Raw genomic sequence first — 12,011 nt, 5'->3', positions numbered from 1 at the left:
TTGTATTTTATTAAAAGAATTACAGTTCATTTAGTATGTTTGCTTCTAATGGCCAATCATTGTGAATGGTTAGAAATTAAATGAAACTCATTTCCCAGATAAGAGTTAAGTGGGTATATATTGAAGAAATTATCTGTCATTGTTTGAGCAGGGAATGAAACCATTCTTTATGGATTTGCATTTAAACAAGATCCAATAAATACTTTCAAAGAAGCCATAGTTTGGTCCTTGCTTTGTTTTTTTACTGCAATCATCAAGGAGAGTCCCAATTCATGTAAATATGATGCTATTTTTTCCCCCTTTCAAAAGAGAATTATTGGCCTTTTTCAGAAGCTGAAAACGGAAATCCCACATAGTAATTCTATTAGTAACAAGAAAGCTGTGACATCAGGAATTACTGCATCCACAAAAACTCAATAGTTTATATCCATGATTTATATTCATTGTATTTCTAGTTAGAAAAACATACAATAATATTTACAGTCCAAATTTTACTAAAGTAGTTTCTACACTACACAAAATTGTACATCGCCAAAATAATTAACACATTTAACAAAATACTTTAAATTTTGCATTTATTAATACTCTTCTATGTACAGTATAAGTATAACTGATTTACTATTTACTACCTTAAAATAGCTATTTACTTTCAGAGTTTTCTTTCATATTTTGTATGTTCAAAATCAAATCAAAAATCAAAACAATCCTATTTATTGTTGATTAAAACTCTTCAGGAAAGAAGACACAATTATTTGTCTAAAGAAATAAATTATTTCTTTATTTTCTAATTTCTCCCCTGCACTGGTTCTTTTTTAAACCATGTGCAATTAGATTGACCCAGACTTAAGGGACACACAAAATCACTGAAACCTAGACCAGATAGTTCCTTTATGTTAGGGTTCCCCAATGTGGACAGTACTGACCCCCCCTCAAGGATCGATAGAACTATCAATGGAGTTTTGATGTTGTTATTATTTGTAGTACTATTATTTAAGAAATAATTATTAAAATATTTTCATATAATAAATGTTTGGAAAGTTGTTGTCAGGCGCAAGAAATTAGGAACTAAAGTGATTCAAATGAGTACATATTTAATCCATGCTAGCTCACTGAAGAATCTGAACTACATGCTAGCTCATTGTAGAATCCGAACTACTAATAGTCAAGCCAAATTGGCAGTAGATAAGAGTCAATGGAATTCAAGGAGGGCTGGACTTAGATCTCCTATGTGCACGAAGGAACTCCAAACTAATTATTTGCTTGACCGCTCTCTCGGGCTCAGCCTGTTCATCTCCTATAGTTGATGAACAATTTGAAATTTCATGAAGTGGTCAATGAGCTGAAGAGTTTCGGGACCCCTGCTTCATGTTATACACAGAGTCACATAGAGACATATAAGTTTCCTACACTATTACTATTAAAATGTTTTCTCTCATTATATATTATCACTATTACAATTGCCCATGTAGTGTGCTCTATACTATTACTACCCTGTTTCCCCCCAAAAAAACCATTCCCTGATAATAAGCCCAATCAGGCTTTTGAGTTCATGGCAATAAGGTCAGAGTTCAAAAAAATATAAGACAGGCTCTTATTTTCAGGGAAACACAGTAGTATATATCAATGCTTCCTTCTATTCTATCTCTTGTCCTGGGATTTGTTGCAGACTGTGTTTTGCATTGTTGGGCTCCTATACTTATTTTTCTTCTGGACCATTTACTCCTTCTGAAGGAAAAAAACCTTTCTTATTGTCCTTCTTTCCCACTTGCCCAAACAATCTGTTAAATGCTATATTCAATAGCTGCTAATTGATAAAAGTTATAAAGATTGTGGCAGAAGGGAATTTTTGTGGAGTTAATTTTATATTGGTATATTTGTTTGTTTAATTTACATCCCACTTTTTGGACAGGAGTTTACAGTGTTCCTTCCTATTTTTATTATATAATTCAACATGGTATTTTATAGTACTACATAGTATTTTTCAGGGCATGATGGCTCAGCGGTTGAAGATGCTGTGTTTGTCAGCTAGAGAGCTGACAGCCTAGGTTTGAGATCTGACTGCACACAATGGGGCTGAGCTCCCGTTACTTGTCCCAGCTCCTCCCCACCTAGCAGTTTGAAAGCAAGTAGATTAATAGGTACCACTTTGGTCTGAAGGTAACTGTTGTGTATGTCTTTGGCATATATAGCTATGCTGGCCACAGGACCATGGAAATTGTCTTCCGGTAATGCTGGCTCCCTTGGCCAAGAATCAGAGATGAGTTCTGTGCCCTAGAATCGGATATGACTGACAGGGAAACCTTTATCATTTTTTATCTTATATTATTTATAGAAAACATAGAACATAGAAAACTGACAGCAGAAAAAGACCCAGTGGTCCATCAAGTCTGTCATTTAACTTTTTTAATTTGTTTTTGTTTTCTTATTTATTAAATTTATTTACTTATTAGTTTTATTTTATTATTTATTTATGTTGGATGATAGACATGCTTAAACTCAGTTATTGATTTATGTATTTTGTTTGTAATTGAGATTTTCTATATTTATATGATCTTGACTGCATTTAAACTCTTTACGTAGAAATTTTTCTAGATCGCAACTATAAATTCTGTAAAAATATTTAAGGGAAGAGGGAATTCCTATTCTTACAAGAGTTTCTTGACAATGTTTTCAGAAGGTTTGTTGCAATTCAGCCTGTTTTATATTTTGCTTACATTGTTTATTGATATATATCTTGTAATCAACCTCCTCAAGCACAAAAGTATTAGGGCAGAAGCACTATATAAAAACAATTACATTTTTTTGAGAGAAGTATTGGTTGCTTTGTACAGTTTTTTTTAGTGTCACGGCACAGAAATATAGTATTACCTCCCTTCCTGAACCACACTATACTCATGTTACTTGTCATGAAACAAGAGTAATGAAGAAATATGAACACTGCATAGCCATAATTAGAGTTAAATTAGCCATTACCTTTATTGGTGACAATTTACACTGAGACCCTAAGCATCAAATCCAATTATTATGAAGCTCACCTGATGCCCAGCATTCTCTTTGGTTGAGGACATGGCACGAAATCTTGAACCTTTCAACTTGAGATGGTGTCACAGATTATCCTGTCTCTCAGGCTATGAAGATGGACTGACCTTTAAGACCCACCAAGACCCCTTCTCTTTTTTAGCAAAGTGGGGTGCCTGCCTACAGCTGAAATGGATCCTGCCAATAGTTGGTTGGGATGCAGACCCTGCCCAGCCCCCCAAAAGGAACCAAAAAGTATAGAGAAGGTAAAACCTCTCCAACCTATTTCATCTAAAATTCCTTTTAGGTTTGGCCCTAATTGAAAGTGCAGATAGGGACAGCATTAAATTCCTGCACTCTCTTATGTCTCAGAACCAAAAGACCACACAAAATAACATCCTGGATGAGCAGGACCCCACGCTGATGAATGAAATCACCTGCACCAAGGGGGGAAAATCCAGACAAAGCTATAGTTATTAGAGGTTACAGGTATTCCTCACCATCATGTCCCTCAACACATACGTTTTAATTCTAGCATCTAGCAAATTTCATACAACTGTTTAATTAGTGCCTGTTGAATCGTTTATGTGTTACAAGAGATTCTGACACCCAAGTTTCTTGTATATCCAAAGGCTTTGCATTGAGAATGATTACAAGCAACGTTTGCAACAACAGCTGCAAGGGCATATGTTTACTATTCAAGCGTGCTAATACCACACCTTACAAATTACTTCTTGAATACACAATTTAATTATTAAAACATACACATGTCACCTAAAAATAATCTCACTCCAGCAAAGAGATGTTCTGCATGTTTTGAATCTACATTGTTTCTAAAAATTTGGACATGAAGAAAGTAGTGATCACTGTTGGAATATTCAAACAGCTCATCAAACCAAACAAACAAAAGTTGAAATGTAAAAGTTCTGTGATTTGTTTGACTAATATTTTAAACAAATTGGGCTATTTTATGTTTAGATGCTTTATCATTAACACCTCTTCTGAAAAATAGTAAATATAGACACAGTTAATTTATATAAATACTAATGGCAAAATTAAGTTTTGCTGCCATATTTCCTTAAGAAAATTATGTAACTGCTTGAATACATTTACTGAAATCAAGACAAGAATGGTAGCACTTTTCCCCGGTAACAAATTTAGGATGAGATGGGGATGGAAGGGAGGAGTTAGACCAATCTGTCCTATATTGTATATCATGTTAGCCACTCCATGCGGAGTTTAGGATTTTTAATAAAATGTATTAGTTGGGAGAGATTTTCCCAGATTCATTCATATGATTCCCCTTCTACAGTCATCATGTTCACAGGAATTGTTAATATGCTATTTCAGAGTTTAGCCATTTTACTCATAGTGTTGCCATTTCTGGATGTTTCCTAACATTTACATCTTTTTAAATTATCTTGGGGTTCATCTTGCCTTTCTTGTCCATAAAATACAGCAGGTATGAATCACAGTAGCTTCTACTTTGTGTTTCCAATAACACTTTCTTTTAAGTGTTATTTTCTATATAAACACCTGGACTAATTGGTACATTCTAAAATAACATTCAGTTTTTATTAAATAATATCAAAATGGCACAATTCTTATTTCCTATAAAGAACAAGATTTTAGACAGAACTACCATTATCTGTTTAAAACAAGTTGGTGCCAACATAATAAAGTAATGTACAAAATGATTTTATTTATTTGTCTTTATCTCTATGCTCCCACTTTGTAAGACTCCAAGCAACTCACAAAGTAAAAGAGTTGTCAAAACATCACATCTATGGAGTCATAAAACATCATCCAAACAAAATCATAAAAGCAAATGTATTGCCTCTAAGCATGGAAGGTTGACACTTCTAAGTATAGAAGGATGATGAAGCATGAACAAGCCTTCACTTAAAACTTTTACACTGCATAATGGGAGGGTGGTAAGAAAAGAGGTAAAACCTGTGAAGGGCTGCTGCCCATGTAATTTAGAAGTTTCACGATTTTAAAACTCAAATGCACGAACGTTAGTAGTGCCAATAAATATAGATGTGTGATGGAGGGACCTTCATCCCTCCCTTACATGTTTGCAATTATGTGAGACTATATACTGAACAACTTCAATTTTACCCAAATTATCTAAGGAGTTAATATCAACCTTCATTAATCATATGTCTAAAATAGCTAGTAAATCCAGTCCAGTTCTTCAAAGCCATCATCTTTTTTTTTTTTTTTAATTGCAGAGAGAGTTGGCAGTGCAGCATGCAGGACTAAAATCTTATCAGAGCAGATTTAATAGAAGCTCAATATCTGCCAATGCAATGCTTTATGAAGAACTCACATGTCAGAAAATCAGCACTATCTGAACAGCTGTAGGTTCTAGGCTTATAAAAGGCATTTCCTGGCAGTAAATCTTCCTCATTTCTGCTCTAGACCACAAAGAGCACACTAAAATATCTGCACACAGCTGCAAAGCAAAGCATGTATTAAATATGCTTTATGTTGGTAGTCACTTCCTTCTACTCACCCTTCCTCTCCAACAAATGTGACATACAGTTTATTCCTCTGTAGATCCTTTCTTGAATAACCCATAATTTGATTGAAGGCATCTTCCAGCAAGTGGTCTCTTCTGATAATTAATCTTTACAATGAAACAAATCAAATCACATACATTCATAATGATATTTATCTTTCCTGCGTGGTTATATATTTATATTCAGCTTATAATGACCCTCCCTTCAGCTATTGTATATGCATCAACAAGATAGAGGCAGAACTACTAGACTACAGATAAAGAGTCATGAAATTTCAATGTCTTGAAATATCCTTAATATGCATATTCTAGTGCATCAATAAAATATTACCAAATGGACAAGGCAAAATTAAATTCCAATATTAAAGAAGGATGCAATAGAGAGGACTAAATACTTGGTAAGCCATTTCTTGAGCAAAAATAATCATCTGATTTACACATTAATGCAATTATAATATTATTCATGTTTCTTAGAAATTCACTTCTGACATATTTATACATAGTTGGACAATCTATAGTCAAAATGCTTATATAATGTGGAATAACCTCAGAAGGGAGAATATAAATTGTTCCAAGTTTTTATAAATTCGTTGCATTTGTCTCACTTTTTCACTTCAGCCTCTTAGCTAAAGCACATATTTGTGAGGCGAACCAGGAGAAGAGCAAATATGAGTTAATGGGGAGCAGCTTGGAATAGAACATTATTTTGGTTATAAAACAGTGGAAGGAAGAAAAGTGAAGCAATCCTTAGTTATTGCAATTTCTCTACCCAAGTTCAGTTTTCTATAGCGGATCTTTGTTTTAAAGAAGATATATCAAAAGTCCTGCAGTATGTCTGGGAGTTAATGGCTAAATTAATCCCAACACGAAGCACATATAGCTTTCCTACATGCTGTCCCAAATGCTAACCATTATAGTATACTGGTTTCATTTATGTTCTTCCTTCCAAATGTTTTTTTAATATTAGATATATATGGAAATCCTTTCATTTTAGATGGCAATAAGTACCACTTATGCTTCTGTTAGCCACTAAGGCTGCATAGGGATCTGGACTCGAAAGCAAATTGTGATAGGCAGTAGACATAGCACATTCAGCATTTGTCAGGAACAACTTAAACCAGCCATGCAAGTTCAGGAAAATACCAGCTGCCTTAAAATCTTTCCAACAGGTGCTGTATAAGCTCTTTTACTTTTAAATAGCAAAACAAATTATCTAGTATCTACGTACTTCAATTTCCCTGGGCCTTGTCCATATCCTTTAGTCTCCAACTTCCTGTAGAAATTCCTCAGCTTGGCTTCAAAGTCTCTTTTATAAGGAGCAGGAGCACGGGCATTAGCACGTTGGGTACCTGCACCACAGTCATAAAACAAGTTTTTATTAAAATATCACCAAAAAAAGTAAATAAATATTACATAATGATGTAAAGCTGCATAATGATATCACATTGCATCATATATGAGGAAAAAAGATACATCATGGCATAGAGGTAAACTACATAGCGACTTATATTTTAAAAATGTGTTTTATTGGGGGGGATATAAGATGATTAGGTAGAACTTTTAAATATTGTTCATTTACTATGAATTAGTTCTAGAAAACAAACCCCACAAAACTTAATTCAACTCACTGCAATTCTAGTGTGTGGGCGATTTTAAATATTTATAAGCTACTAAAAGAACCAGAATGACAAAGAACACAAAGGGACTGTTTTGTTTTGCATAGATCTATCATGTCGTAAAATTTAATTTAGCTGAAAAACAGATGAAAATAACTTCTTCCTTAACCATCATGTGGAAAAATGAAAGTCACGTGTCTTGAATTCAACCACTGTTATTAACAAGCCTAATCTCTGTTTAAGCTAAAAGCACACAGATTTCTGAATGAAAGAAAAGAAGCATATGAGCATCGGAAACTTTCACATTCTGAAAGTGGTTTATTGAGAAGAAAGCCCCAGATTACCAGACAAGTAGGAATAGGATTTATACCCTTTACATGCAAAAAATTGCTATAAAATGACTATGCTTCAGTAACATATTTCCTAACTTGAAATCACAGGAACGTACTTTTGAATTCATTGCTTGAATTCAGCATGGCTGCTTCTTTAAAAATTCAAACCTCAATTTATTTCTAGTCAACTATTGAAATAGTTAACTCCAATGGAACACAGTAATGAATTAATAGTTTCTGCTCTCAGCAAACTGCTGTTCGCTTCTGATATAAGTGATACATAACAAAACTCATGTTTAGCTTTGAAAGCTAACTTTCAAATCTTGCGTTTATCAAATGAGATGTCAGTGCAAAAAAAATCCCCTACATTTATCATGTATACAACCACATTTGCAGTTACTGAAACTTGTAAGCAAAGCAGGTAAATAAATCCACAACTGGTATTTTTAGAGGAAACTTTAGTAAACCCACTTCCTATTTTAGTCTTTTGTCAGTTTAAAGATTTAAAGCATAGACGTGACTGAAATGATGAACAAGCTGATCTGAATAAATTAAATATATTTTACTTTCAAACAGTCTCCTCGATATCTTCATTTCAGCTTCTTTGTATAATTCCTTTGCCTCTTGACTTTCTAAGATTTTGAAGTATGCTACCATACCTCATAAATTGAAATAGTTCTACAGCCAAAGTGAAATATCACAGCTAACAAACTCCTTTGTTTATAATCCAAAATGAAAAAGTCAAATTTTGGGCAGAAACATTTATTATGTATAAGGTCATAATAGGAAAACACTTCAAAATCAGATTGATTATGCTTCATCCACAGACATTTATTGGGAAGAATATTCAGACAATGCTGTCATCCATTTATAATCCACCCTTGTTTTCCCACTATTTCTCCTTCACTACCACACAGAGAAAGAGAGAACAGCCGTACAATTATTTTTCACAGGTCACATTAGGAAGGGAGAGAAAGATCTTATAACATGAAATCTGACTTTTCAGTAGTGCCTCCAAAGATTAACTCTGTAACTCTATTGGTATTAAATAACCCTAGCTACTTAATTTGTTAAAAAGAAAAGACACATCACTGCCAAAAGGGCATAGGATAGCTGTAAGGGAAAGAGCATTAGTGATTTCAGACTTGTAATAATGTTGGGTGCGGAGGAGTGGAGAAACAGGAATATTAACAAGAGGTAGAAGCAGATCTCAGGCTACACATTTATGCACGCTTCCTAAAACAGCTTTTTCCAGTCTGACGCCCTACGTGTAGGTTGAACCATAACTCCCAATGGTCTAAGTTGATAGTTGGAAAAGCTATTTTAAGGGATAATTTGCAATGAAATCAATGAGACTTACTTCTCAGCAGATATCCATATGACAGTACTGTAAAAATTTAGACAATAGTTCTTCAGAGAGCTTAAAGTGGTTTTGGTGTCTGGAATGGAAACTGGCTAAAGGACAGAAATCAGATACAATTTTCAGATTGGTGGTATGGTCAAAGCCAGGTTCAAAGGCATCAATACTGAGAATGGGAGTCCTTAATTAGTTAGGAATAACTAGTAATGTGGCTAATTTTATTGATGACACTGTTCATTTATTAAAATCAAATCAGAATTGTGAACAGTTCTCAAAATAGCTAAAGCAGTCCAATTTAAGCCAATGCAAAATGATGTACATTGGAAAAAAATATATACTTAATGAATTATATGACTTGAGATCATTTGCTACTGCTAAAATTGAATTCTGAAGTCATAAAAGTAAGTTCTTTGTACTGTGAAACTTGTATCTAATGATGTTATATCTGATGATGGCCATCTATCCAAAAAGAATTGATTCATAGAGGCTTGAATTAACAAGGACTACAAGTCCCGAGGACAGGTTGCTAATTCTAAAATCCCACGCAGCATGCCCAAACACCAGCTGCTACTATGAAGCAATAGTGAAGGGTTGCTATGGTCCATATTTGTGAACTTCTTTAAAGCATCTGCTTGGGAAGTGTGAAATAGAATTAGGCCTGTTGACCTAATTAGCAGGATCTTATATTCAAGGCTGAAAAGGGTTGTAAACTATAGGAACAAAATGTACTGCATAGATAGTTATGAGAAAATTTGCACACTACAAGCAATGATACTTTAAAAATTGTGATCTTATCTTGTCTCAAGAAAAGAAAGCTGTTATTTACGTTCATTAAATGCTAAAGTAAGATGCAAAATTGCAGGCAACACATTCAAATTTGCAATCATTCTTTATGATGAAAGATATACATAAAGAGATTAATTCCATATGCACTTTTGAATGCATTAACTAAAACGCATGCATGATGCCCCACAACAGACAATTCTATGGGTAGTATATAGTAAATATAAAAAAAAGGCAATTATATTTCCCCAAACAATGGGTATTGTCTAAGCATCCCATAAGGGTATAAACATCCCTAAAGATCTTTAAAAGACTTTTCTAGATAGATTGGGACTATAACTAATAACAATTCTCCATGGCTGGCTGAGGAATTTGGGTAGTTTCAGTCCCAATATACCTGGAGGTACCAGGTGGAGAAGACTATTCTAGGTGTATTAGTCCCTAGGCTGGAGACAGCTTGCTTAAACATATAGTGACAACCCCAAGCAGACATTTCTGTAATTCAGGGGGGTCAAACTGGATTTCTTCGAGGGCCAGATCAGCATTGTAGTTGTCCTCCGTGGGCTGGACGGGGAGACGGGATGGACGGGAGATGGGACGGACGGTTCCTACAACACTCTGCCCGCCAAAATAGGGCACAGGGGGCTCCCCACGCCCCATTTTCAGCCTGGATGGCCTCCTGCAGCACTCTACCAGCCAAAACAGGGTGCAGTGTGGCCGTGCATGGCCTCCCTGTGCCCTGTTTTCACCGGCAGAGTGCTGCAGGAAACTATCCAGGCTGAAAGTGGGGAGGGGGGCATGCGTGGCCCCCTGCAGCCCATTTTTTCCAGCAGAGGCACCACGGGCTGATCCTTTGCTATTTCCAGGCCAGCCTCGCGAGCCAGATCCAAGCATCCCATGGGCCGGATCTGGCCCGCAGGCCATGAGTTTGACACCCCTGCTGTAGTTGATACAATAGCAATAGCATTAGCATCTAAACTTCTATATACCTCTTCACAGTGCTTTACAGCCCTCTCTAAGCAGTTTACAGAGTCAGCCTATTGCCCCCAACAATCTGACTCCTTATTTTACCGACCTCGGAAGGATGGAAGGCTGAGTCAACCTTGAGCCTGGTGAGATTCAACTCCACAATTGCAGGCAGCCGCAGTCAACAGAAGTAGCCTGCTGTACTGCATTCTAACCACTGCACCACCACAGCTCTGTTGACATATGATATATAATTGTGGCAGTAAGGTATTCCATGTGACATATTTTTTTCCTGGCTTGTTTATCTTACTTAATGACACGTGATAATGCACATGCAATGGTTGTAAGTCCTGTGAGAGACTGCATTTCTAGTCAATTACATCTTGTGATTATTGCGCAGTTATAATTGTGTTTCAAAGGATGCTATGTGCAGAATTACCTGATTTTCTACCATCCTCCCTAAACTGTACCCCTAACTGGGCTCAACATTTGGGTAACCTCAATACTCTGGGTAATCCAGAAGAACCAAGATGCTGTTGGCAGCTTATTCTTATGGTGAAGCTGGTACCCTTATGCACTAAAAGGTGAGCAGATAGGTCTGGTTGGCTGGCAAGGGTTGGCCAAAAAAACAGGTTGCCTTCAGATTCCCTTTGGCAGTAGTAGGGAATAAACAACATTTAGGTGACCCAAGACTGACATTTCCAAACAAGCTGCATAACTATCAAAAGTGTACACATGTCCTTTCCACACCTCCTCATTTGTGCTGTTAATTGCTGCATTTTGGTAACAATGACGGAGTTAGCAGTATGATATCTACATCAATGATGTCATTTTGACAATCAGGGAAGTAGGCAAATATAATTTCATTACCAATCTTTGTTCTTGCCAGAAGGAAGGTCATTAACCAGTCAGCTATGGAATTCTACAATGTATATCCTGAAGGATTTAATTTATGCTTCTTTCTCATTTTTTCCCATAGCAAAAGCTACTTGGAAGAGAATTCAGAACTGCACCAATATTAAGAGTTGACCATGTTGATAAAAGTAATGACTCCATCATAGAAACAGCTATTGATTCATTTTAGAATGTATCACTTGATTGGAGTTGAAATTGCCCAGACTTTCGTTTATACTTGATATCGTTCACACACACAGATTAGTTCCAAAAATATCATTTTGAAAGTCCCTCAGAACTGAAGTATGTCACCAGGCCTAGGGGGGTCTCAGGGAACTGGAGACATTCTTAGCTTCATTCTGATTGATATTTTTACTCTCTATGTGTGGTTTATATATTTTAAACATTTGATAGTTCTTCATTTTTATATTCTGCTGTAATTAATAAATGTGATGAATAAATGAATAAAGAAACAAATGATACCCGATTGCATATCTATACATGAACACAGAGAGACA

The 12,011-nt window shown here is 35.6% G+C and overlaps 1 protein-coding gene across 1 annotated transcript in view; it reads right to left on the bottom strand.

Annotated features, from left to right (window-relative positions):
- Positions 1-12,011, bottom strand: part of HECW2 (HECT, C2 and WW domain containing E3 ubiquitin protein ligase 2) — a 116,898-nt gene that overhangs the window by 21,895 nt on the left and 82,992 nt on the right. Inside the window, exons 19-20 of the mRNA XM_070956832.1 lie at positions 6,771-6,891; positions 5,537-5,650 (exon numbers count right to left, since the gene is read on the bottom strand). Coding sequence (XP_070812933.1) covers positions 5,537-5,650; positions 6,771-6,891 — 235 coding nt within the window. The remainder of the gene's footprint in view (positions 1-5,536; positions 5,651-6,770; positions 6,892-12,011) is intronic.

The sequence above is a fragment of the Pituophis catenifer genome, unplaced genomic scaffold, assembly GCF_029215685.1.
Source record: "Pituophis catenifer annectens isolate HBS135680 unplaced genomic scaffold, rPitCat1.0.hap2 SCAF_1, whole genome shotgun sequence".
In the NCBI taxonomy this organism is placed as follows: domain Eukaryota; kingdom Metazoa; phylum Chordata; class Lepidosauria; order Squamata; family Colubridae; genus Pituophis; species Pituophis catenifer.
The sequence above is the reverse complement of the archived record's forward strand: the minus strand, read 5'-3'. Positions and strand labels throughout refer to the sequence as shown.